This window comes from Electrophorus electricus, chromosome 12, assembly GCF_041902795.1.
Source record: "Electrophorus electricus isolate QZ-2024a chromosome 12, ASM4190279v1, whole genome shotgun sequence".
NCBI lineage: Eukaryota > Metazoa > Chordata > Actinopteri > Gymnotiformes > Gymnotidae > Electrophorus > Electrophorus electricus.
In genome coordinates, this window is record NC_137508.1 from 9,968,719 (window position 1) to 9,996,508 (window position 27,790).

A 27,790-nucleotide genomic window follows, 5' to 3' on the forward strand; every position below is an offset into this window, starting at 1 on the left:
CACTGAAAGTGACATTTTAGCAATGTCTTAATCGTAAATGAAGGACATTCCAAATCTTAGCAACCTTTTAGCACTTGTTCCCTTTTCTAAGAAGTTGATCCAATTCCTCTCTTTTAGCTCAGGCCCAGTGACTCCCAAGACTGCAGACACTTTGGATTCCTGACAGAGAACGAGTCCACTGCCGCCATACCAATGAAAGGACAGCTGCTCTGCATCAGTCCCTCTTATCAATCACTAGACGGCACAGACACATCCAAGGGCACAGCATCGGTCAGAGCAAATCTTCAGAAATCTCATCAACACAGAATGTCCATCATGTGAAATGGAACTGTGTGGCCCTGTATTTCAACCCTTATGGTATCACCAGGTTCAGCAAGTACTGCACTAATTGCATGCGAAACACCTAGTCACTACTTTAAATAATAAATAAATAAATAAATAAAAATAAAATAAAAAGGCTCCCACAAGAGAGATCATCTTCCATCTGCAAGGCGTTCAGTTCCTACCTCTACACAGCCTCTCCTTAGCTGCGGACCAGCTGCAATGGCATTCATCCTGCTAGCTGGTGTAAACGCGGGAGAGAAAGAGAGAAAATGGGGGACAATCCAGACCACCCCCCGAATAGCAACTGAAATATGGCAGCCATCTTCCTCCATTGTGGGAGTGGACACCTCATCCCTTGTGCCTGCTGCTTCCCAGTAGCCATGTGTCACATGACGAACTAATCTCTGCTTTACCCCTCCCCCTCAGCCCTACACCCCCCCCCCCCGTTGCTAGATTTTCACACAAAGCCTCTGACACTGCACGTCTATCAGTGATGCAATTTGCTAATCGCCACAATCCAGTGCACCACCGCCTCGATCCAAAGGCCAGGGTGTGCAAGCGTTTGGCAAGCAACTGTAGTAGAGTTAACAGCAGGCAAAGCCATGAAAGAGCATTTTATTCCACGCCATCCCAATGGCAGCTAATGACTCTTAATGACAGTTAATGGCACTCGGAGAGGAAGAAGAGGGCAACTGCCAAAACGGCACGAGGGCCAGAGTCAGCCCGATGGAAGCGGCTCACCACAGTATTATGGCCTGAGCCCACCCGAATGCAGACGACACTTTGCATCTGTAGGGGGCCTTCCACAGCTGTCAGCATGGCTAAATCAGGCAACGGACTATTATAGTCATCATCATCATCATCATTCAATGACCAACCACTGCACAGTTCACAACAAAACCTGCCGTATATAAGAGCAGGGCATTGCACAGGGCATCGTCTAGCACACGCACGTTCCCACAGTGCCGTGTGCACGAGCTCTCAGGTGTGAGGAGCCAGCACAAAAACACCATGGAGGAAATAAAAAGAAGGGGGAATCAGCAGAAAACTGCACCGTGTTCCCACAGGTACCCATAGCCATGATCCAGCCGCACACAGGTCATCCTTCCTCAAGGCCCACTGCAAATGCATGCATATGCACACACACACACACCTATAAAGCACCGAGCATGTCATTTCCACATAACTGGTCTTACCTTAACCATGGAGATCCCCCAACAGTTAAAGCTGACTGACTGACACACAGTAGAACAGAGGCACAGAATACCACTGAACACGCCATCAACACCAGTGACGGGTGTGGGATAGGATACTGCCAGGCAGCCCAAACCTAGACAGGAGCAACTGAGGGTAAAGGGGCCTTGCTCAGGGGTCCAACGGCAACAACTCGTCAGCGGCGTGGCTCGGACCAGCAACCTCCCAATCACAAGTCAGGCAGCTTAACCACAGAGCCACCACTGCCCCTCAACAGTGAAAGAAGTATCTTCTGTGCCAATTACCATACCAACACTCTCAGCTCAATTCAAATGCACCAGAAAACCACAAACACAAAGCTCAGTTACATGCATCTAGACGAGATGTGCAATATAAAAGATAGACAAACATTGTTTTTACCTGAAACTTTATTTTCCAACAGGAATGCATTGGAAAATCTTCTCTCTCTCTCGCGCTCTCTCTCTCTCTGGTTACATGTTAATCCACAGTGACAAGCCATAGCGGAAGGAGGAAGTTGTACAGCAGAGTTACAGGAACAGCACAAATAGGCCCTATAAAATGCAACACACACCCCTCCGCCTTGACAGACACACACAGCTAGGGTAGCAGACTACCCTACATTCACATTTCCCTTGTACACAAATTTAGTTCCTGAGTCACTACCTGTGTAGGTTTGCTTCTCGGTCAGCAAGTCCACCCACAAACCACTTCCATCAGCTGATTCCAATCAGCTGGGACAACATGCTGTATCATTCATGAGGAGCCAGTTCTTTCAGTAAAAGATGATCATGCCTTGTGTTGACATATAGCAACTCACTGCACAGTGCAGCCATCACAGGATGGGGATAATCTAATCTATCGACACAGTCAAAGAAAGAAATATACCAATAGAAAAAGAGAAAGCACGAGTAAAGAGAGGAGGTATTGTTCCAGGAAGCAAAGATGCCAGCACGTAATTGTTTAGAGAAATTACCATGGCTGAAAGTAATGCTCCTTCACTCTACACTGGCTTCTTGCACAATAACCCAACCACTTCACAAAGCTCCAGGAGCCCAGCACATACCACTCAAGCACAATTCTTTCTTTATTAAAATAAGGGCATGTAGACAAGAAGTTATATAAAACCTTCTGTTCTGATTCATAAAAACACTTCTCCAGGCTACTGGATCTGGATGCCTCCCTTGTACTTACAACCCCAAATATTTAATTGGAAAAATCTGTTCAAATGCCACAGTACTCAATGCAAAGAAAATAAGTAGTACAATAGTGAAAATACACTACATTGCCACCATCTCTGTTACAAGAGGAAATAATTACCTTGGGTGTAACGGTTGCATTAGTATTGCACTTGTGTGGTTGTATTATTTAGATAAGCTGTTTTACAAAAAAAAAACCAAAAAGCACAGAGGATATTACTTGTATAATATAACTGATGTACAGTATATGAACAGCACTAGGCAGAAAAACACAAAGGAAAAGGGGACAACAGTAAAGTAACTCCTAGTTGTATAAACACCCCATACATGATGCGCCGTTTTATACACAGCTTGTGTGCCGTTAGCCTGGCTCCTTCCCAGCTCACAGATTATTGTCTTCAGCCACAGCCAACTCTCAATACCAACAGCACACGATCAGTTACACACATTCAAAAGGGATGCGTTTTTCTTAACACTTTCAAACATTAATTTCAAACTGCCTTTGGCATATGTTCCTGCCAAACAGCATATAGTAACTGAAGAAAGATCAGGGTGTGACAGTTCTGTAACTGCTTTTACATTTTGAGAAAGGAACATTCCATAACACAGGCTTCTAAGATTTTTCAAAAGGTAAAAAAGCACCTGACTAAGTACCAAGAAAACCCACGTCCAGTACATCAGAGCCCTTAATGAGGTGATCGGCTCTTTCTGCGAGGACTTTATTTATTGAAATTTATTGTTAACAGACAAATGGACATCTCTGCTACTTGGCTAGTGGTTAAGACTGGAGTAGCTAAGAGAAGCTAGCTGATAAAGCTGATTTTAAGACCAACTCTATAAACTCAAAACTGAGTTAAGTTGCATATGGTGTTTGTTTTTCAGTTTTAAAATTTAATACTTGTGATTCTCTTGCGCTCACGTCAATATTTTCTAAGAACATCTAATTGATATTTAAAAGTTGACATATATAAAATGTAATAATAATAAAATTATTATTATTATTATTATTATTATTAAATAAATATATTATTATTATTATTTATTTATTATCATTATTATTAGGAATAGTATAACATTTACTTATATGTAATCTTATCCAATATCCTTTTTTCTACAATATTTACAAAAATCACACTGCATCAAATTGCTGCATCATTACAAGATCATATCAGATAGCTGTATCATTATAGTATCATATCATTGACAGACAAGTCAATATGTATGGTTTCATACACACACATGGGCATAAATCATAGAAGAATGAGCAAATAGGTGCCAATAACATGTGCCTAATGCACGAAACGGTTAAAAAAGCCATTCTCCCTTGCTTACGGTGAGATGTGCACCAGTAGAAGAGTGCGGGAGGGAAGATGAGCCGGAGGCAGGCCTGTGGGCCTTCACCTGGGGCAATCCTGCTTAAGTTCGGAAATGGCACAAGCTCCTTCAAGGGATAATGAACTAAGCACTCCCCACACCGACCATTCTTGCTGGGCCATGCTGCTAAATGGCCCATCCTTTCCTAACCTCTGCTCAATGATATTTAAAGCTCCCCTGCATGGATTTCAGTCACTCAGATTCATTCTGTACCAAAGGCCCCAACTGCTGCTAGTGACGGACAGCAGACAGACTCCCCACAGGTTTAAGAAAATTCAAAAGAGAGAGATTATAAGGAAAGTTATGCCTTTTGAAAGAAGGTTTGAACACTCACATGTTTTAGATATGAACCTTCAGTATGAATTAACTTCTTTGAATACATCACACATCAATAAAGACTACTTACATTTCGTTAAACCATAAGCAGTACAATAAAACAATCACATCAATTAGAAATATCAATTAAAATGAACAAAATCAATGAAAAAAATTAAAAGCAGACTCTTATTATTGAAACATAAGTGGATAAGTGGAAAAATTACTTCTGTTCCACTCTATTTTTTTTTTATCAACTATTAAAACCATTCAAAGCATAAATTGTGTGTATTAACCAAGAGTGAATTTTGTAGAAGCTAATTTATTTCTATTTAATTTTCAGGATTAATATAATAGTTTATCTATAGTCCTTTTATGGTAATTTTCTCACTGTTTAAGCAAGAAAATGGGGGGAGAGAGAGAGAGACAGAGACAGACAGACAGACAGAATATGAGTGTGTTAGGGCAAAAAGAGAGAAAGCTAGAAAGAAAGCAAGAGAGACAAATTGGGTGTAGGTAAGAATAGCAAGGAGAGTGAGAGCAGGCAACTTTCCCTGAGCTAAATCTGGCCAAAATATAAAAAAAAAAAAAAAAAAAAAAAGACATCAGATAACCCCTGGGGCATGAAATTGCAATGTAATAGTCCTTTCAGTCCATATTCAAAAATAAAATCATGCATACTAATGGATGCCAGAGGCAGATCTTCTCCTAAGAACACTCTCCATCAGGACTGTGCAGGAGAGGGAGATGGGTTTAACAACTCCATGTTTAAATACAGTCATATCCTACCGCTCCAGAATTCATTTATTAGCCCCCACTACCGAGGGCACATAAGGAAGTTTTATTCTGAGCAGAAACGGTTCATATAGAAAAGATACTTTTCATCCACAATATACCATCCGATTTACATGCACAGTATATTCACAGATTTATGTGGGTTGGTGGATTATTCATGATAGTTACATTTTAAAACGAACTACTCAAAAGTCTAAAACTCTACATATCTCGAAATAGAAATGAGTGCATCTGTCGATGAGGGATAAAACTCTCATGAGGCCTCATTCTGGGAATCGCACTCCTGTTCTGGTGGGCTATTTTTACAGTCTGAGCTGGCTTGGCCAGGTACGATGCAGACTCTAGAGGTGGGGAAGTCAAATCAGCAGTGAAAAACCCACCAGCAAGCAGAGAGGTTATTGAGTTCAGATACAAGACATTAGTGCTGCTGAAGCACTATTTCTGCAGCAGGTCTACCACTTTCAAATTAATGCATATTTTGCTCCAAAACTGGAATACAGTGAGCCACCGAGTGCACGAGTGGTAGCTGTAATCATCCCAGCTGAAAAAGCTTTCACGAAATGGGATGCAAAGAGAGAGAACTTTCTTTCCTTGTTTACATCCACTGAATTTTGCATGGCTTTCATTTATCTGGAATACACAGCAATGTAGCAAGGTCTCATTTTCATGTAAAAGATTTTTCCACATTATTCATAGAAGGTAACTGAAAATAGTGCTCGAGGCTAAAGGGAGAGCACAGAAAAGTGCATCTCCCTTTTCAGCCTCCCCCCATTCACTTACCTGTGAAGAACGTCAGAGTACAGTGCAGTGGCATATGAACACTATGCTCATCAGAAGACATGAAATGTTTGCAATCTATTATCAATGTCAGTGTGCACCAAAAAAAATAAATAAAAACATTTAAAAAGTGTACCAAGGTCATAAAGAGAAAAGCTATGTTGCTAGCATTGACCTTAACCATTCATAGCTTTCCATACAAATTGCACAGGGCAAATTGTTTGCAATCATGAGATCCAACTGTATATTTTCTACAGCCAACTGTATTTCCACAGCTTTATTACAGGCGAAATATGAATAGAGTTTGTAATGAAACCCCACGTCCCTTCCCAAAAAAAAAAAAAGAAATTGTGACCAGCAGCTATAAATTGAGGCTGGAATTGTGATGACCATTGTGGGAACAATCTAGAAACTCAGCCTTATATTAACAAGTGTTCATATAGCCATAACTCCAAAAATCCACACCCAGCTAAAATCTTGACCTGAGCAATGTTCTACCTACATGGTCTGAAGATGTAGTTGGTGTTCTGCTCCATAAGAAAAGTGCCTGACAATGCAGATGGTGAAGACTACTAGAGAAAACCACTAACCATGTACTTATAACCCTATTTAACTCCTAAGGGAGTTGATGGATGTCTGCAATATGATCATATTCAAAAGTGAAATCAATGGAACAGATTTTGCCAGCCCTTGCCTACACAACTACACTTGGCAGCCCATCAGTGTAATTAAGGGAGATTAAACGGCATTTCATGTTTTAATTCAGCGGGTTGTACATAACGTAAAAAGCACTGCTCTACCTCCTCTCCAGGGTGGGCCATGTTTTGCCTGGAGTTAAAGCAACCAGTATGGAAGCGATGCCAGGCAGAAACAGAGTCTGCCTATGGATCATAGGCTTTCCAGAGTGAGCATGGTACAGCATAGTCAAGCCCCAAGGCAAAGCTGCCTAGCCAGAGCAAGCAGTGAGGAAACTGCAGGGCTGGAGCCCAGGCCAGGCCTCATATTGAAGTTCCCCCTGTAGCTCGAAAAAGCGAAACTTCAAGACAAAGGCATGGAGAGTGAGGAGTTGCCTGCTCCAGCTGCGCACACACAATCATGGCAAAGGAAATGAAGTGGAAGATGAATGGTGAAGATGACATTACTCAAGGACAAGAAGGATTTCCTGGGTTAAACAAGAGTAAATGTCAGCAATACAAGGAAAAAAGGGGAATATTTCACACCAAACCACAATGAAATGTGAACCAGGTTATTTTGAACAGCTCTGCCATAGTATAAAACCCTTTGTTGTAATATTAAATGTTTTTTGTAGGTGGTTGTGAATAAGAAATGCAGAAGTTTGCACTGGCCACTGCTGCACCAGTGGCTAGCTCTAAGCAGATGGTGGCCACCAAGTGAAGCTTCATATTGACAACTTCACTGGCCCAGACAGCTCCTGGGACAACAGGAAGGGCATCCAAGGACTGTCACAGCATGGGACTGGAGTCAGATGGTTCACACCACACAGTGCATCACACAGGGTAATACCTCTGTGTACCCGGAGCGACTCCTTAGCTCAATGACCTCCTTCCTTTCCCCTTACAATTCATCTTTCATTCACTGAAAACATTGTGTTTGTGCCCTTTTAGCCATCCTGAAAAGTTTAGCATTGCACTCATCCTTTGGTGCGAAGTATTTCACAATGGTATTTTTTGTACATATTTAAACAGAGAACCCGAAACGCACAGGGGGTTTAACTTTGCTATGCTTGTTAAAAGAGAAATGAAGAGGATTAAATTCAGAAACATTGCTCCTTTGAGCCAAGATTATACATACAGCCTAAAATAATTCTTGGACCAAGGTCTCAAAAGCAACAAGTCTACTGTTTCTGAAGTACTGCCATTTAGCCCTGCCTCAGGGTCATCCTCAAGGTCATCTTACCTTCCTTTCCATAGGAAATGCAACAACTACTATTGGCTGCTGTTGCTAGTTGTTTAGCTAAAAACTAGGTCTTTTATGTAGTCTGGCTCTAATGGGCAAAATCTAACTCAAGAACAGTAACCATGCCCTAGACTGAGTTAAAGAGCACAATCTATGAGCAGCAGGGTAGAAAGAGCAGCAGGGTAGAAAGCTGTGGGCAGCAGGGTAGAAAGCTGTGGGCAGCAGCTCCACCGATACCACTTGGGCTGGAGCTGGAGCACATGAAGGCTGATGAACAGTGGAGGACAGCATAGCAGCACTGTAGACTGGGGTCCACCACGCAAACGGCGCTTCTAATAGAGACCGCTCGTGAGGGCCACTGGGGAGACAGCAGCGTGTGGCGAAAATGCTTTGATGACATGCAGTGTGGCCTGGCATCAGACTTCGTAGTTTAACGCAAAACTGGGGAGGCGTAATTGGCTCCAAAAGGACCCGACCAGCACCGTGCTGTGCATTTCCATGCCACCAGCCCGTTTGTGGCTTCACAAGCTGGGTCATCATGCCTGCAGTTCTCAGCAAGCGGGCACCCATTTAACATAAATGTGCGGCAGCACCTCTCAGCTATGAGAGCAAGACATGTAAAGAAAAAATAAGGAACTACCGCTGCTAAGGGCCAGTCAGTCTCAGTCTGAGGGCTACTCTCCCTAAATGGTCTTCAGCAGGTTACACAGCATAGCACAGACTGAGCAGATGTCAGCACCACACACTGGCCTCTGAACACCTGCTACAGCCGCACATACACCCTCGGCTAGTGTGGGTGCCGCCATCTGTTTCTGGGCTTACATCTCTGGGACAGTTTGCCATTTCCATTGGGCAAAAGAACTCCCCTCTCACCCCATCAGTAGAAAGAGGCCTAAAGTCATCTAAATTCCCAAGAGCCATTTATCAGTCTCTGAATTATTGTCGGGGGGGGGGGGGGGTTCTGCTTGAATTTGGTCTGTAGTTTGATAGCTTTTAGGGGTTAGAGATAACCAATCTGCTTCTTCAGATCTGTGTGAGAAAAATGAGAAAAATTCAGTGATTAAGTCCAGGCCTTTAATTACTTGCAATTAATTAGAATAATCAGCTAATCTGGAAGATGTGATTGGCACTGAATGAAAAAAACTGAAGAAGTCCAAGTACTCTTGGAATCCATCTTGAAACAGTTTTTGTTTCCCACCCCCCCCCCCCCCCATCCTAGAATCCATTTTCTCCTGAATAAATGGGAAACCAAATTTATGCTCTTCAGTCATAACCAACTTGCAAGTAAATCCCCTCTCTGGATGGATTTGGAGCCAGGGATGTGGCTTAATTCTTTCATTTCCACATCATTGACCTTTAGTTAAAAGTTAAAAGCAGAATCCACTTCGTGCAATAAGGCTTATTTCACTTGCTCTCTCAGGCGTACTTATGTGCAAATTAAAATTTCCTTACATTGGTATATGGGAATGTTATCTTCATTATTCACAAGCTGGTGTTCAAGAAATCCATTGACAGACTGGACACCACAGTGCTGTCGTCAGTTTCGTCAGAGAAACACCCCTTTATTCTGCATTGCACCAGTTAATTGGGCCTCTCCACATGCATAACAGCAAATACACTGGAAAATGGGAATCCTTGTATAAGCAAAAAACACATTATTCAGCAACATGTTCAATGTATTTGTTACCCTCAATCTCTCAGCAAGTAGATGTGTATTGGCTGTCCATTGACCCATGTGGTTCAATAAAGGTTAAATCAATTGTAGGTTTTTTGCTCTGTGAGTCAATTTATTGGTGGAGGTGGATATCAAGGCAGAGTCTTACATCCCACTACCCCTGCCAAATGTTTTTGTTTTATATCACTGATTGTAAGGGGAAAGGCATAGTGTCAGAGTTGGAACAGACGCATGGGTAATGAGAGCAGGGGACCTGGACCAGGCAGTGTTCAGGCCTTGTATTGCTCCCCACCAAATATGCTCCTTCTCATCTGAAAGTTAGCACTGCTGTAATGAAAATGTCATTTCTTGTTTACTATGCCTGAAATACATCTGCAACACGGCACAGAATTTTGCATTTAAAATGCCATCCATTTGGAAGTCTGCATCTGAACAAGGTAGCTCATATATTAGCATTATGAGCACTGAAATCAGAAAGTTTATATTGCCATCTGAAAGGGAAGCGGTGAAAAAAAAAATTAAGAAACACCAGTCTTCTTCTCAAACAAAACTAGCTAGCAGACTTTTTTTTTTGTATTATAAAGTGTAGGAAACAATATCTAAACTTGTTTTATGAGTATTCAAATTACATGTTGATTGACAACAGGCATGTAACATTAGATGGTTGAAGTATTTTATTCTAATCTCTTCTGGTGTTTTCTTTAGAGGGGTTACAATTTAGAATTGAGGGTCCAATTGCCTTGTAAAAACCTGTGAACCCACCCTTGATGGTTCTAGAATTTGAAGCACTCCTGTGCTCAAGGCACAGTAACTCCAGTGGCTGTCCGAACTCCTTGTGCCCCCAGGTTGTACAACTGACAGCTTACCTCAGCACTAGTGAATGTGCCCCAAGAGGCAAATGTGGGAAATTATGGCTGATTTAATTTAATTTCCCTGATGCACACTAGGAGTTCACAAGAGTATGCCAATTTGTTCATTAACTAATTTTACTACTGAATACAAAAGATCAAAATATTCAAAAAGACGAAAACGTGCCTTGCATAATGGCAAAACAGCTTCACCCCATTATATCCGGCTGAATGCTAAAGAGTTCTTTATCGTAATTAAGGACTGAATGCAATACTGAATGCAATACTGAATGCAACAGAGGGGCTGTGAAATGCATCTTTTTAAAAGGGGCATAACTACCCACAAACACCACTAAAACAGTGCCCTTTGCTGCCTTTGTTCACTCCAACTAGAGAAATAGAAAAAGCCACATTTGTGTTTGGATCAGGAAGGAACAACAACAACCACCACCACAATCAGATTTTAAATAATTGTAAGGCAAGCATTCTGAAGGCATTCCAACAGCTTCAACTGGTCAGACACTTAAGAACACAAGAGAAACATGCCGAGATGAAGAGGGCATTTGGGAAACAATGCAAACATCCAAACATGTTCAACCAGGAACAGATTTACTATTTAAATTATAAGTGCCGAGGAAAGATCCTGCATTTGATCACAGACACAAAGAGGCCAACAGTGATGAAGCTTTCCTTTGTTTTATTGAGACTCAAGAGATCATTCACTCCTTGAATAACAATTTAGTGATTTTTTTAGTCATTTCCTTTGACCCAACTAGGAAAAATCTCTGTGAGGGCTGACTATTCTCACTCAGGCGGTTCTCGATGACCTCTACTGACCATCTCCCCTGACTCAGATGCACAGACACGTTTTCTCTTTAAAAATGGTTGTGAGGCGCCAAGCTGTTGTCAAACAGCTGTCCAAGTTAGTCCTCACTGTGACATGTGACTGATGGAACATGGACGGCTAAGTGCCAGTGGAGAGGAGCATTCAGTGCACATTCTTCTTTCTAATAGGGAAAGTAATAGCTCCTTCACATAACATAACTTCCATGGACAAGTGGAGACAGCATCTGGCATGTCCTCCAGGGCGCCAATGGTATATCCAACCAGGTCCATCTCTGCTACAGAGCAAATCAGTGTCATACACCAATATCCAATTAACAAGCACAGACAGCTCTCCAGCAGCTTATTGTGATTATTTTTGCTCCATCTTTTAAATAAATAAATAAATAAATAAATAAATAAATAAATAAATAAATAAATAAATAAAAATAATTATGAAATAGCTAAAACACCCTAAAGATCTTTGGAGGTAGTTGGACAAAAAATTGGTACTAAAGAGAATGTCCATGATTACAGACATCTTGAACGAATATCTAATTCATCTTCCCTACAGAGTTCTGTACAAAATCCAAAGCGACACCCGGAGCAGATGGTGATATTTTCCCAATGACATCTTCTGGTGTGTCTGACCCCTTGTTACTTAGCTCATTCTTTTATGAACAATGTTCACGGCAGCAAGTGAACAAGGTTGTAAAAAGCTATCCAGGCACCTATTGTACAGGGAGGCTTAAGGAGAGAACACGGAATGGAGCTAGGTGACGGAAGCAAGAGTCTCTCTGCTCCCGCTGCAGACTCCATGAGTCACAGTGACCCATATTCATTTTGGGTCAAAAAAAAAAGAAAAAGCAAAATAAGAAATAAGCCACATAAATCAGCTGTGATTTGTTAAAAGGATTAGATCATATATACAGTGAGAGAAATGGAATAATTTTAAAACAACAAAGTCCATACAGGAAATGAAATGGTAAATTGCCATAATCACTAATGCAGTGCATGAGATGTCACCGGAATTGAGAAGTGGATGAAGATACTGTACGCACCACATGCCTTGTTCCATTAAACTATTATAGGTAGTATGTTAGTGTCATTTAAAACATCACCTCATTATACATGTTTTTTAGGTTCAAAGGCAACCAATCAAAAAAGGTTGGTTTTCAGTCACTTCACCCTTGTCAACCTAAAAGTCCATAGTTTCCACACGTTTGAGGCTGACGCCAGCACTGGGGACTATTTGGTTAGAAGGGGAGTGCCATTGTCTGGTGTTAGCGCTCGACTGTTCGCTGCTGCTGCAGCACTCCTTTCACTTATTCGGCACGTTGCCTGCAGGCGAGAGCTTCACAGTAATGCCCGGGGACCACTTCTGACAGCTGCTGCTCCTCGACAGGTTCAGAGCTCAGGAGCAGAAAAGGAAAGCCACTTGAAAAGGTTCCTTCTGTGCCCGGATCTGCTCTTTGCCTCTGCATTCCCTGGACGGGGGCTAAGCCCCCAGTGCGGTGCTGCCTCTGCTCCGCCCTCCCTCCCTTTTCCAAAATCAGGCTCTGCTTTTAAAAGGCAGCCGCCACCTTGTTTGTTCTGGTCTGCTTATCAGACCTCTCTGGCAGCAGCGTGCTTTTGCAGAAATCCCTTGAAGAGCGAGCTGTGCATGCATTTGCTGGTAGAATAGGGAAGTGAAAGAGCTGCAGGGCTCCAGCCTAATGGTTGTAACAAAGCCTGTGATCATTTCCCCTCATTTCCTGCCAAACATGCATCTCGGCAAAGGGAACAGGTTATTTTCACATCCCATAAACAGCAAGCCAAGTATCTAACCAGTCTATGTCGATGCATCCAACTTCAAAATCATCTCTCTATAAATGAGCATGGGTTGATCAGAACTCGTTGAAAACGAAACATCACCTGTGAGAAATCCTGTAGTCAATCTGTCAAACTATTCTTGTCCAAACAAGTCATTTTGACTGCAACTGAAATGACTGATGAGGAGAAATAAACTACCAAAAGTAGAGCTACTATGGTTGCTATGGCAATTTAGACTTCCATTCGAACACAATTCTTGTTCTCAGAGGAGCCTCCCAGTGCTGACCTATGCAATCCTCTACAATCATATTCGGAAGCCTCCCCATCCTATTCATGCCCCTTATGGGGTATACTGCTTTCTCTGCAGGCTCTGCTCTGACTACAGTCATTTCTCATGTGGAGGCCTTGAAGCCTGTGCATCACTGTACATAAAAGACATGGATGCCTGCCTCACCCGGTTTACTACACCCACAAGGCCCTTTTGCCAGCTCTTCGTCTGAAGAGAGGAAGCTTTAGTCACTCAGTGCTGTCCAAAGGAAGCAGCATCCAGCTCACAACCCCATTTGAAATGTGTCATATTTTCACTGAGAAGAAAAAAGGATCAACATGAACTCAGCAACCTTGTGAAAAGTCTTCCTTGAAATCATGTTACATATGCATGTCCATTATAAAACAGCAGACATACTCCACATACAATTTAGGAGAGCTTCCCCGAGTGTATCCAGTCACCTGATTAACATCCAGACAAAATGGTACCGCTGCAAACGCTTTAGTAGTGCTGTCAAATACATGGTCAAATGCAACAAATCCACGGTCAAGGGGCATTGTTAGATAAAAGGAGGAAAGTAAACCCTTATTTAGCCCAAGCTACTATCTGAGGGGAAATGGTTACCCCAGCAACCAGCAGTCTTGGCTCGTCTGTCTGAGGATATGGATATCAGATTCCTCCCTCTCTGCTTCTCGCTCCTTTACAACAGTGCTCATGTTCAACATGTCAGCCAGCTCATTCTCTGGTCCTACATGTGTTTATTTAACCAGGATGGTCCAAGATGCAATTTCTGTTGCATGATGGACTTAACAGGAGTGATGAAGCAAAACACACAAGGCGGCGCATATATATATAGATTTATTTATTAAAATACACACAAACCCACCCACCGAGCAAAAACATCTCTTCAACTCGCCCCCCCCTCCCCTTTGTTGCTGCAGCCTAAACCTTCATTTTCCAGATGAATCATCTCTCTCCAACTGCCAGTGTGCATCATAACTGAATATCAGAGAAAATAAAGAAATCTTCAAATAAAAATACATTTTCTGTTCTGATTTTTCTTTGGGGACCTCAGCAACACCTATATTACTCCCAGCTTCCTCAAGGCGCTCCGAGGAGATTACCCGTCCCTCAGTCCCCACACAACATTCCAAGACAAAAGAAACTGTAGTTGAGAACCAGCATTGCAGCCTTTGAGAACACACACACACACACACACACACACAAAATTAACCATCTGCAGCCACATATGGCTGTCAGCTTTGGAGCTTTGTGAGGGGAGATTCCTGACCACTGTACAGACTATAGTTCTCTACAGAATCTGCAGAGGCTTTGTGCCTTTGGACAAGTGATGAACATACTGCCGAAGACAGAAGTACTGAACAGATATTCAAGCAGAGCTTAAAGGAGTAGTGCAGTGAAAAATGCTAATCTAGCCGACAGCAAGTGAATACCAATAGCCACCAATTAGCATTATGCAAATGGTGTAATGCTAACGGGGGATGGCTGTTTCTATTGACTTTTAGCCATGTTAGCATGTTTGGGCAATTTATTCTTTGAATAGAATGAACAGAAATACTACCTCCAACTTTGTGTAGCTGTGACCGCTAATCTCTTTACACAGCATGAGGCTTAAACAGCGATTTGTCCTTCCCTAAGGACAGGCCGGCTGTCCAGAAGGAGCACCCATCCTCATCCGCTCACACTGGCACATTCACACACTTAAGGACCTTAAACAATCCAATCTCCTCAGTCTGATAGGCTAATGGTAACTTTGAGAAAATGATCAACCTTTAGTGTGTGCACGTACATACAAACATACACACGCGCACAAGTGTTCGAAGATCAAGAAGAGGAAGTGGCAGGCTAAAGCCTCCTGCTTCTTCCTCCACTTTGGCAGTGCGCTTAAATGTTTAATTTTTTTTTTTTAAAGGAATGTAGCAATTGATTCCTCAGCAAGTGAATCATGAGGGCTGTGGGAGTCTAAGAACCACAATCAACATGTCACTATTAATTAGGCCCCACTTGAAGACACGCATGAGGGGAGCGGAGGGGAGGAGAGCTCTCTCAGACTCACTGGAGAACAGTTCCTTCTCTGCGATGCGACAGAGGAGGCAGGTGCCTCTGATCCATGCAGGCCCAGCTATGGCAGGGCAGAAGAGGCAGTGTTGCCAGCTGCACTGGTCAAGCCCTAAAGCAGGCAGGGAGGGCTAGGCAGAGAGGAAGCATTGCCTCAGGGTTAATTAAGGGCCATTACATTGCTGCTCAGCTCCTCTCCTTATTAATTGCTCCACCACTCAGGGTGCAAAAAGGCACTCTGCAGTTTAAGAAAAGAATATCTTTATCTAGCACTACCATTTAAGAAACTGTTCTATTATTTTTTAAATATATAATGCACTTTTAAGCTTAAAAGCAGATTAGCTCAGGGCATAGTAAGTTTGTTTTTAAATGGGTGCAGTCTATGAAAGAAGAAGAACGAGAGATGGAGAGAGAGAGCATGAAAAAGAGAAAGAAGCAATGGAGCATCACACCTACAGCGTGATGGGCAACAATATTGGTAACTTCACAGCTCACCTCGCAAGGATGTCATGTCTGCTAAAAAGGGTATGGCAGACCCACGGCTTCCTAAGCATCCTGCCGTTGCAGCTCCTCACTGACCCTCTGCTCTGACATCTCAGCAACCAGACATCAAGTACAACCTTACAACTGCATGTTGTTTCTACCTCCCCCGGCCCTTCGTAAAAATGCATTTTAAGGCAGAAAAAATAAAAATATCAGCTAATTAACACAAAATGAAAGAACTAATGTGAGGTCCATGTAATAAAACTTTAATGCAACAATGTGTATTTAAAGTCATTTCCCAGCATGGCTCTTAATGCCTTGAGGCTAGGAGCATCGTGTCCTCCACTCCAAATTTAATTATGTTTTTCAACACTCCAGATCTCAAGTGGCCATGTCATATCTGTTGGGAGCTTCAGGGACTCTTCTGTCTGGTTGACTGCTCCTTATAAAACACAAGCCACAAAAAGTCTAGGGCTGATCTGAAACAAAAAAAAAAAAAAAAAAAAAAGCCACATAATGGCTATTTATGCAGTTGACCTTGCACGTCGCAGGTGACCTGTAGTGGCAATATTAGACAGCCCACTGGGGAAATGGCCCTGTCTCAACCCAGAACTGTCTCAAGCCAGCCCTGGAGTACCCTCACACAGGTTAGGGTATGCCCCCAACAGACAAACTCTGTTCATAACCATGCTCTCCATGAAAATAAGAAGCATTACAGCAAGCATGGTCACCAAACTCCACACCATCCTGAGCATCCAGGACACGAGCACTGTATTCATCCAGCCAAAAATATTTCATTTAAAACATGTTGTACACAAACCTGTGGGGCAGGAGAACAACAGTTTCCGAGCTCACATCTAGTTAGCACAGTATGACAAAAAAAAGTTCTAATAATGAGCAGAGCATCATCCATAATGCTGGACATGATTAGATAATGCAAACTATATTTCTCTTCTACTGCTAGCAGCAAAACTGTGAAATTCCACAGAACACGTCTCATGCATTAACTTCAAACATCTTGCATCTGTCCATGCACAGCACACCCCATGGGGAGTGCTGCTCCGTGTCTGGGCCTGAGCCCTGAGGGGAGGCCCATGTCCCTAATGAGTGCAGCTGCTGCCAACCCCCACAAGAGTCATCTCACAATCATGAGGAGCCACACACGTCCACCTCTACTCCAACAGAGGGGGAACAGTGGCGATTACAGCTATTGGAGTAGTTCTAATCAGCTCAGGAAGGAACCAAAACCTGACTGCACAGCAGGGTGCAAGGGTTTAATAAATAAATAAATAAAAGAAAAGAAAAAGCAAGCTGCTTCGCAATCAAATGTTGCCCATGCTGAAGCAAACTGCCTATCTATCAGTAATATTCAGACAGAAAGAGGAGCAGTCATCTGTGCTGATAGTGCAGACTCACATGTACATTAAAAGTACATTTTCAATGTTTGTGAAAGGGAAGGGCCAGCCACCCCCCACCAAATCCAGTCTTTGTATCAAGTGGCCAGACCACCTGCATGTTTTCAAAGTTTGTCTTTGTTGCAAGAGGCTGGCCATTTGGTAGGTCAGAAACATCAACTTAAAACTGCGATAAGCAGAACTAAAAATGTGTTTTACAGGTGCTTCCTATACAGAGAAATTGGAATGCCTTCTTCACGCTGATGGTCCATGCAAACTGCTGTCAGATTTGTCTGTTAGCCCAGCACTTAGCACACGCTACAAGCTGTGGCAATAACACTCCTAATGTCAACCAGGGAATCGAACAAAAGTCAGTGGGTTCAACAGGCACGTCAGTAATCAAAATGGCAACTTCATCTCCACCAGAGAGATTACAGTGTTGACAACGCTTGAAAAGTGCCCCAGCAAGATAGCACCTGCATTAAAACCCTGCCGACGTACTGCAGCTGCATTCCCTCAAGCAGCCTGGTGCCTTCACTGACATACGTTACTTCACAGAGCTACGAGACTGTCGGCCTTCACGTTGGCAAGCTTTGATTTATTCTGCAAGAAATACTTTTGGGCAAAATGGCAGCCCTGATGTTTGGCCCGTGTAATACTGCCATGTGAGTCATGAAAACGTTGTCCGAAGTAAAGGTACTTCATGAGGCTTCATGCACATTTGTCCAGTGCAATTCAAGTTGCTTGGACAGGATCCAGAGAAGTGGAAGCAGGGTGAGTCCCAGCCTGCTCCTGTTCCACCCCGTCCTTCACAGGCAGGCACCAGGTGCATCAACTAGGCCTTTGAGAGAATCACCCCAGCCAGAGACCACAGCACAGTAGGGGGGTTTGTTTTATTTTTTGAATTTTTCTTTGGTGCAAATAAACAAAATAGTATTTAAATACCCACAGCACGGAGAAGCCTTGAATACACAACATTTCTCCTGTTCTGGTTCACTTGAAGTGTGTGTAGAGATGCTGTTTAGTCAAACATGGGTGTGTAAACTACCCACGCCCAACTTAACATCAAAAACAGAAAAAGTCTTCTCCAGAGAAGAGGGCGTATATATTCCCTGGAAGTCACCAGCCGATCAGACTGGACTTTCTGGATTTCTTACCCATTTCCACCCTGCCTCCAGAGCAGTGATCGGCGCCATAGATGCATCCAAGAAGAGAGTCACTTGATGCAGCCAACATAAGCTGCTTCATCATTACATACTAATCAATCAAGGCAGCGATGTCTTTAATCATGTCATCAATATGTATTAGGGTGCAGCGGGACGCAAACAGGCGGCCCAGCATGATTCACATGGGTCAGTTTTACGATGGCCAACCTCGTCTGAAAACAGTGAGGCAGTCAACAAACAGCAAAAGAAATAGCAGCACGTCTTCACATCCAGGACATGTGACCCACTTGTCCTGCCATGAACATTTGCGAGCGCTTTGTGTGTGAAAGGCAGCGGACACTGAATCTAAAGCAGAGGGAAGTGGTTTTTTTTATTTATTTATTTTAATCCACAGGCACACAGAAGAGGAGTTGTCTGCAACAAGCAGATGGGCTGGGCACTCTCTGACTGAGTGCCAGGCATTGCTGTGCATGCTGGGAGAGCATGAACACAGACACACACCCACCCACCCCTACAACTAGCTCTATGGGTGCAGTGAACCCAGGCAAGCGCAACAGCCACACACACAGACTAGGCAGGCCTTCTGTGCAAGGCAAAAGAGCCATGCTGATATCTGTACATTAAAGATACAGTCAAAAAGTGCACCAGTAAATCTCAGAGCAGCTGATAATGCAAGATGTGAGAAGTTGACTGGGGTGAGAGTGAAGGTAATGCGAAAACCCGAATCAGACCTTGGCTCTGAATAGGGCGTCCGGGCGTGTTGCTGGAGGTTTGACAGACTGTGCGCATCATGTTCTTGAACAAGACCCAAATGTAGAACAATCCCTTTTTCTTTGATTCACCGACTAACGCCCACGTGCAAATTCCACCATCCCTGTGAGAATCTTGAAGCCAAAATCTGCAAACTGGAAGCGTCTGCACTTAATGGAGCTGTGTGAAGACTCTGTGCCATCCAGGCCAATGCTTAAGCACCAGCGGGCTAACCTCACTCCACAAGGCCAAAAGGAGTGTGCGCGAGTGAAAGTGGCAGTGGCATCCAGCACACCGTGCCGTTGCGCCCATATAGGCAGCAGCCTGCAGGAGCCTCGTCACGGCCCAATGAGAGTGAGGACACAAGCCTGAGGTGAAGCAACCCACTGCCATGACAGTTGAGGAATTCAACAGCACAACAGACAATTAAGAGAAGTGAACTGGGCCCAATGAACCAGGGCAGACACATTAACTGTGCGTTTAAAGATCAGGAAGCACTGAGTGGTGCTGTCAGCGACTTAGATAGCACCTTTATCTAGGGTTTATTTTAAGCTGTGGCATGCAGTGCACATTGGAAGATGATCACTCTGAAACCAGCCAGGATTAGTGACTGATGCGTTTGTATACAAGTATTACCTTCCAGCTACTTAAGTCTCTTTTCTGCTGGGCTTTGACAAACCTTGGCAGCCCATGGCTGTCCACTGATAGCATGCTCATTAGTGTCATCTCCCAATCACCTTCCTCAAACAATCTCCAGGACTAAAACAGATGGCACAGTCGAGGTATTTTAGCCTTTCCTGCAAGGCTGCAGAAGTGCTTGTGCATGCATGAATGCCTGAATGAGAGTGTATATGTGGGGGTGGGCTTACAGTAAACAGTGAGCTCAAACATGCACTGAGAAAGTTATGAACCAGTGACTCGGCAAAAAAACAAAAACCAGAAAACTCATAGCAGACCTACTCATCACCCTACAATGCTGAGAGATAGCACTGCTTCCGTTGCGTGGCTCAAGCTACAGACATCTGGCCTCCTGGTGGCCTGACACAGCCTGATGTCATTACCTTGCCAGGATGAAGTGAGTGGAGCTGCCTGCGGTCCTAATGTCTGGGCAGGAGCCCAGACATAGGCTTGACGCTGGACACTAATCCCCACCTTAACCCACATGCTCCAGCCTTGGAGGGGGCAGGGAGGATCTCTGAGGTTTTCATTTCAGGCTATTGCTGGACAGCAAAAGAAAACTGAGTCTGGATGAGCCTTGTATTACAGGAACAGCCACTTTCTTTTCTAGTTCTTGTCATATAGTAGGTTTTGCCTAATCATCCTGCTCAACTTCTCTTACTGGAACCCCCCACCCTCCTCGCCACACACTCACACCCCTTCCTCTGGCTCACCTACTTCCCTTATTGTAGCCAAAGCATGAAAATGGAGGGAAGGTGTTACACTGCCTGTGCTTTCACAAGCAGCAAAACAAAACAGCAGGAATGCAGTAAACCCAAATTTTTACAGGGACTGCAGCACAGAGTGCCTGGAGATCCACTTCTGGCTGTGCCAACCACTGAAAGGAGCTACAGAAATGAACCATGGGCTTATTAAAGTGGAGGACTGGAGAGGTAGCTGGTCTCTACGGCATGGAGGAAGCTCACCTGTTTGTCCCGGTCCTTGTCCTTGGCCTTCCCACTGCTGCCCGACCCCCTGGAGGAAGTGACATCCCGGGGGATGACAGATATCTGATGCAGTGGCATGTTCATCCCAGCAGGCCAGTGGAGCTCACACACACTCAAACCGGAACCAGCCCACCACCAGCAGCATGATGCGGAGAACCATTAATCCCAACCTGAGGGAGAGGGAGAAGGAGACTGTACACCAGCACTGACACAGCCAGACATTGACAGAAAAATTGCAAAAATTACCAGTAGGGCTCCAAGCAGTTAATTGCACAAAGGTGTAATTAATGCATTCCTTGTAGGAGTAGCTTACAATCATTATAAGCAGTTCCCCTCAGCAAATGAGAACACTAACAAATATCTGAAATTTTCTTGACTCCGATATTCCCATTGAAAGATGTAATACACATTTCTATTGAGAGTTTACACTGAAATATCCAATAATCACAATTCATGTAAGCCAAAACATTCACAATTACAATACATCATGGAGACAAAGTCGTAATGCCTTGGCACTACAGACACACTGCTAGTCGCCTTCTTGATCTTGTAAATAATGAGGCGCTTATTCACAGGAAAGTGAGTACTATTCCCATGCTGAGAAGTTATACAGTTCCCACTTAGAAATAACCTGCATTCTTACCCTTGTCCAGCTACTCACCCAGCATTTACATTTCTCTCTGGTATGGCCTGTGCCAAGTGCGCTATGCCACCATATGGGCAGAGCTGGGAACTGGCCAATGGCAAAGAGCTCTAGCCGGGAGAAAAAATGGGGTCAGCTCAGTGCGGCCATGCAGGCTTAGCTTTGTGTGTTGGGGTGGAGGCATAGCAATCGCATTCAGTGACTCGGGGCCAGAGCCCAAACGCGAGAGCAGACCACTTCGTTGGATGAACATCCGCTGGGAATAAAGTACCTCCACTATTGTCAAGAGCGGCACGCAGCTTCAGTGAGGTTTAAGTGGTGCTTTATAAATGGCTATGGTCATTTCGGGAACCTGTAGTATTGATGGGAAAAGCATCCATAATGACACCTTGACACACAGGAGATGGTAGTTACCACTAAACACGTTACACACCTCACACGCAGGAAAGGCTGGATAAATAAGGTTACCAAACAAGTTCTGTAAACCTAACTCTAAGAGTCTGTGGTCCACTCTGAGAGACAGCTCCAGCATCAGTTATTAATGGCAGGTCCAGCATCAGTTATCAATAAGACACATTGGTTCCTCTGCTTCAAGCCATGCAGCATGGAGTCAGCACATTGATAAAACAAGGTTCACCGAGAGATCTTAATATAGGTAGAATACATTAGGCTTGCAGAGAGAGTTCATCAAAATTATCCAAAACTTCAAAATATGCACACTGCTCTGCACTGGGTACAAAACCTATAAAATGACTTCAGGGTCACTGGTCTAGCATCAGGAATCTGATGAGCTCTAATTTATAGTATACATGTCAAAAACATTTTGCCACAAACTGGTTTGGATCTTTTCTGGGTATCACTTTAGTGGAGTACCTCTTGCTTGGGCATCTATTAAAAAGCTAAACAAAACAAAACCAAGAAATATCTGAAAAGGGCTGATAGAAAGGGCTGGCTGAGAAAATGCATCGATATTCCAGTATTTCATCCTTTTCCTCCTTTACATATAGCCAACAACAGGCATTAGTCCAGCTAAAAAAAACTGACAACAGGCAATGTAGAAGGAATAAATAACTATGACTGGCAAAAGGAAATGATTTATTTACTTGGGGGGGGGGGGGGGGTTCTGCTTTTTTTTAATATAGAAAACAACAACAACAACAACAACAACTAGGCAAATAGGCACATGTTAACCATACAACATTTTCCAATGTCTCAAAATACCAAAGTTCAAAAGGTTGTTCAGTTTGGCAATGTGGGGGGGGAAAAAAAGCTCACTGAAATAGTTTTCTTGATACTACAGCCTATTTTGTGAGGCTTGAGCTGAAATGCTATATAACCCCAGACTACCAGAGAGCTGCATTATGCATCAACCAACCCCAAGGAAGCATACAAGCAAAATCCAGTCAGCAGGTGTTGCTATCATATGACCAGCCCAGTTGGCTTGTTTTTTGTGTCATTAACAAAGCAAGCTTCCTGGATTCCTGTTTTATGCGCAACAGGAGCAGAGCAAATTTTTTTCTAGATTCATCAAGCTATTCAGTCTGAGAGGTCATAATGCAGTTCAAGGAGGGGAAAAACTGAGAGTGCAGGGACCGATTGGTTCCTTTCCCATGTCAGGTTATATATAAAGTACAGTTACCAGAGAAAGAGAACGTTTGGAACAGACGTCCTTCATCAGTTACGCAAGCAAAGTGCTTCTGAATTAGTAGTGGGAGGAGCAAGTTTATATATAAAAAAGTAGTTTAAAAAATAACATTCAGTGGGGTTCTAAAGTTCCAAGAGTGTGTGTGTGCGCGCATATTATATATATATATATATATATATACACACACACACATAGAGAGATAGAGAGATAGAGAGATATCCAGCTTTACTATCCTGGACTGTCAAAGTCAAAATGAGCAACATGAGAAGTATTGGATCACAGTGCAAACACTCTGCAAACTGCCATATATTAATTCTGCTAATATTCAGTGCTTAAAAAGTGTCTTGCAAAAGTACTCGACTACAAAAGTAATCATAAATAATTTGTGTACTATTAGAGCCATGCATAGCACAATACTCAGCACTAATGACCTGAGCTCAACAACAGAAGACCAATCCAACTGTAGGGGTCAACCCCATCTTTTTCAGGTATTCCTAGTCCCAGAAGCCACAATAAACTTGCAATGGCCATTCACAGTAAAATGGTAAGCAATAAGAATCCAGCGACTCCAGATAAGGTTCCTCATTTGCACCTCGCCGAAGATGCATAGTTAGAAAATCCCCATGGACTGAAAAAAAATGAAAACAGCAAAGATACTAAAGCAGTTTAAGGCAGCGCATGCAGGGAGGAAGTCATATTATTCCATCTTGTTCTTAACTTAAATCACAGGGTCTTAAATTGTACCAGATAGTGTTTGGATCCACTAGATGTCTTGGAGATTAATCTCTATCTGTATCTACATCTCATGGTTTATCAGCTGTCATGCCTTTCTGAGTGAGTCCAGAGTGAACACTGCCTGCAGGCTGTGATATGATCTTCCTTAAATAATGCCATGAAGCAAAGCTGAATGAAATTATATATAAAAAGTTGTAGTAAAGTACAGTTAACAGAGAAACAGTACGTTTGGAACAGAGGTCCTTCATCAGCTGTACAAGCAAAGTGCTTCTGAATTAGTAGTGGGAGGAGCCAGTTTATATATATAAAAAAGTAGTTTAAAAAATAACATTCATTGGGGTTCTAAAGTTCCAATCACACACACACACACACACACACACACACACACACACACACACACACACACACGCCCAGGAAATGGACAAATGGTGTGTGCTTTAATGATCAGGAGCTTTAAAACAAGCCTATACAGGAGCATGGGCCTTGCATGTTGGATTAGGGTGGGAGAAATGTCAGTTGACAAGCAAGTATGAAAGCCTGCTGTGCAGTGGGATACACATAGGAAGCGCTTAACACTGCCTACTCCTTAACACTATGTCCAATTAATATTTTATTTATACTAAACATTCTTTGTTTAATGAACACTGGCAATCCTGGTTAAATAATAATAATTTTTTTAAAAGTGTTCATAAGTGTGTTTCATGATACCCAACACCACCATGAAAATACAAGAGCCTTTGTATATCTGTCCCTGTTCTGGCCCCTCCAGAAATACGAAATGTCTACCACACAACTCCTTCTCCAGAGCCTGGAGGGATGGTCCACGAGCAGGCCAACATCAGAAGAACAGTGGGAAGATGAATACAGACCATGACGGCACTTACAAATCAAAAGTTCTGTACTGTATGCAAACGTGAACAGCAAAACAGCGTAAATCTAAGTATGAGAGTTGCATGTTCTTTTAAAATGATCTATCCAAAAATGCTAGCAGCCATGCGCTGGACATTCAGCAATGTTTTTAATCCACAGGCAGGAAATTCATCAAGAACAGCATTGCTGTAGTCTACACTAGATAGGATAAAAGCATGGGTAAGGAGATCAGCTACAGACTGGGAAAGAGCAGGACGAATTTGGCAATGTTACCGAGATGCAAGTATGCAGTATTGGTGATATTTTTTAAATGCAACCATCAAATGACAATGTGGAATCTAAGTTGAAAACAAGACCGACTATGGAGGGCATAACAAAATCTGTAATATTCAGGTTGGCTGGGGATGCAAATAGAATGGCTTCAAATGTAATATTATTTAATGGAAGCCAGCCAGGTCTTTACATCAGTCAGGCAGTTAATCAAAACAAAAAGGTGGCAACATGTTTGAGGGTGTGGCGTGGATGTAGATTTGTTCATCAGTATAGCAATGAACCAGAGACCATGCTGTCTAATAGTACTGCCAAAAGGAAGCATGCAATTAAGGAGAATGTACTGGCCAGGTTAGAGGTTAAATGTGAAGATAAATGTAAAATAAAGTCAGGATTTGGACTCTGATTAGCTGCAAATTTAGCCTCCATCCCTGCTCATCTCTGTGAATACATCAATTTTAATATTTTGTCACTGACAGCAGATCAGATCTTGTAACATTGTTTAGAACAGGGATTCAACAGTAATTTAGGTCTACAGTAACAGCATCTTAGAGAAGGAGGTCTATGTTCTGGGAGATGTGTACAACACATGCATGCACCCACACACAGACACACAAACACAGTAAATATATACACAGTTCAATCTGATTTTTACAGTTTGTCCTGGATTCTTTGCTCTTTTTCAAATCCTCGATGCTTGAGTACAAAACAACAACTTTCAGGTTACTCCTGAGTACCAAACTGGAGCTATAATTTGATTAGGTGATCTATACTAGATAAACCATAGAGGGTTCAGAGCCTTCTTTTAGACATGGACCCTTGAGCATTTACTATTAAAAGTGAACAGTCTGCACTTTAACCTTAATGCATAATCACAGTTTCATTATATAAATGCAATGTCCTGAATTGCCTCACTGTTAGTTACTTACAGACTGCACTATACCTTATGGTGCACATACATTATAAGCACTATTGCAAACTCTGCAGCAGCATTACTGATGCCATAGATTTGTACATTTGATGTTTACATATAATGCTGCTTGGCAGTTCAGCATAGTTATATGAATCCCATTTATTGCAGACTTCCCTAATGCTACAGGAAAGCATATCTGCTTCTTCACGCCACTGACCCGTAACAAGGAGCTATACAGACACCAATATAACTGATATATCTTTCCACATTGAAAACTTACTCTTAAAAGTACAACCTGACTGTACACTACTAGGATCATATTGTCTTTATTTGCACTGTATGGTTCAAATGGTTATTTTCAATAATAAAAGCCATTTGTTTTATGAGCCCTTTTTTTATGTTTTAATTCCAGCCCATTTGCTGTTTGTGCACACCAACGCAGAGTGACACTTTCTTCTCTCCAACTCTAAAAGTACAGTGAAAGGAAAATAAATAAAAGGGCAGAATAAAATCACAATCATCATCATGTTTTCTTCTGAACACGCCGTGCTTTTGAGGCTCTGTGAATTTGTTGCAAATTGCCTGCCTTTGCAGCATGACCAAAAAAAGGTCAGATTCACAACATTTAAAGTTCCACTTCCGCATAATATTTGTAAATTTCCACTTTATGGTAATTAGACAATACCATTAGCTCAGTGGTGCTGAAATGCTGGAGAAGTGAAAAATGCATTGCCCTCATAAAAGGTCTTTAACTGCAAAACTGTGGCAGAAGAAAAACCCTGACAGACATTTCAAAAGAGTCAGTCTACCTGCCTGAGTTCTCAATTAGACCTAATACGTGAGCAGACAATAAAATGGTCTCTATAGTGAATAATTTTGTTTTTAAGATTTTTTTTTAATACAAAAGAGGATGAATAAGAACAGCTTGTAAGGAATATTGTGACTGGTCACAAAATGAAGGGAAAAAATTAATTGTCTTCAAAATTCACAAACATCAGCCCTGAATCAAAAGAATGCATCACTCTATTGCACAGAACAGGAGTGCTCTGCCTAGAGGTAAATAATGCTTTCTTCTGAGGCAATCCGTCCACAGGCTTTAACAAGCACACCTCATAAAGCAGACAACCTCTGGCTTTAAAAAAACAAAAACACACAAACAAAAAAACCACACAGTGGCAGCTGATGACATTTTGCAAACAGAGTGCAACGAAACATTTCAAATCTTGGGGGGGGGGGGGGAACTACAGCCATAAAATGACCAAGTTAAAAGAAGAAATAAAAGTTATCCTTTCTACATGAAAGCTTAATGTTTAGTTACATTTCATTTCTTAAATGTTGTCACCCACCCAAATCCACAGATGTCAATATTGCATAATGTGGAGGAAAAACATTTAGTTAAATCAAATCCTTGTTTTGGGTTGGAAGTGTGAGCTACATCATTGGCCACTGCCATCAGTATTAATTTCCATACTCCGTGGGGCAGGACATTTAACAGGAAGTGTGGAATTCTGGATTATTGATTTCTCCTCATGAACTGGAGCGAATCACAGTGGCTAGCTCCTTGACATTAAATAAAGCTCCCGGTTGCTATGCTACCAGCAGAACAATGATGAGCAATGTTTGCAGCAGTTATGGAGCCACATCACACCTTAAATAGGGACTTTTTTCTGACAGTAAATCTACACCATTCATCGGCAATCTCATCAGCAATGCATAACTGAGCTACAGGTGAACAGCACTGTAGTGAAGCCCCAAAGACACAAAATATTAGAGCATGTACTTTTAAGTATACAAGGTCCTTCATGTAATGAATTTAACTTCATGACAGAACAGTATACTC

General features: G+C 42.5%; 1 protein-coding gene across 1 annotated transcript in view; it reads right to left on the reverse strand.

The window, feature by feature from the left end:
- marchf8 (membrane-associated ring finger (C3HC4) 8) overlaps nt 1-27,790 on the reverse strand; it is a 57,012-nt gene that overhangs the window by 29,161 nt on the left and 61 nt on the right. Inside the window, exon 2 of the mRNA XM_081724776.1 lies at nt 20,854-21,044. Coding sequence (XP_081580902.1) covers nt 20,854-20,958 — 105 coding nt within the window. The 5' untranslated portion in view covers nt 20,959-21,044. The remainder of the gene's footprint in view (nt 1-20,853; nt 21,045-27,790) is intronic.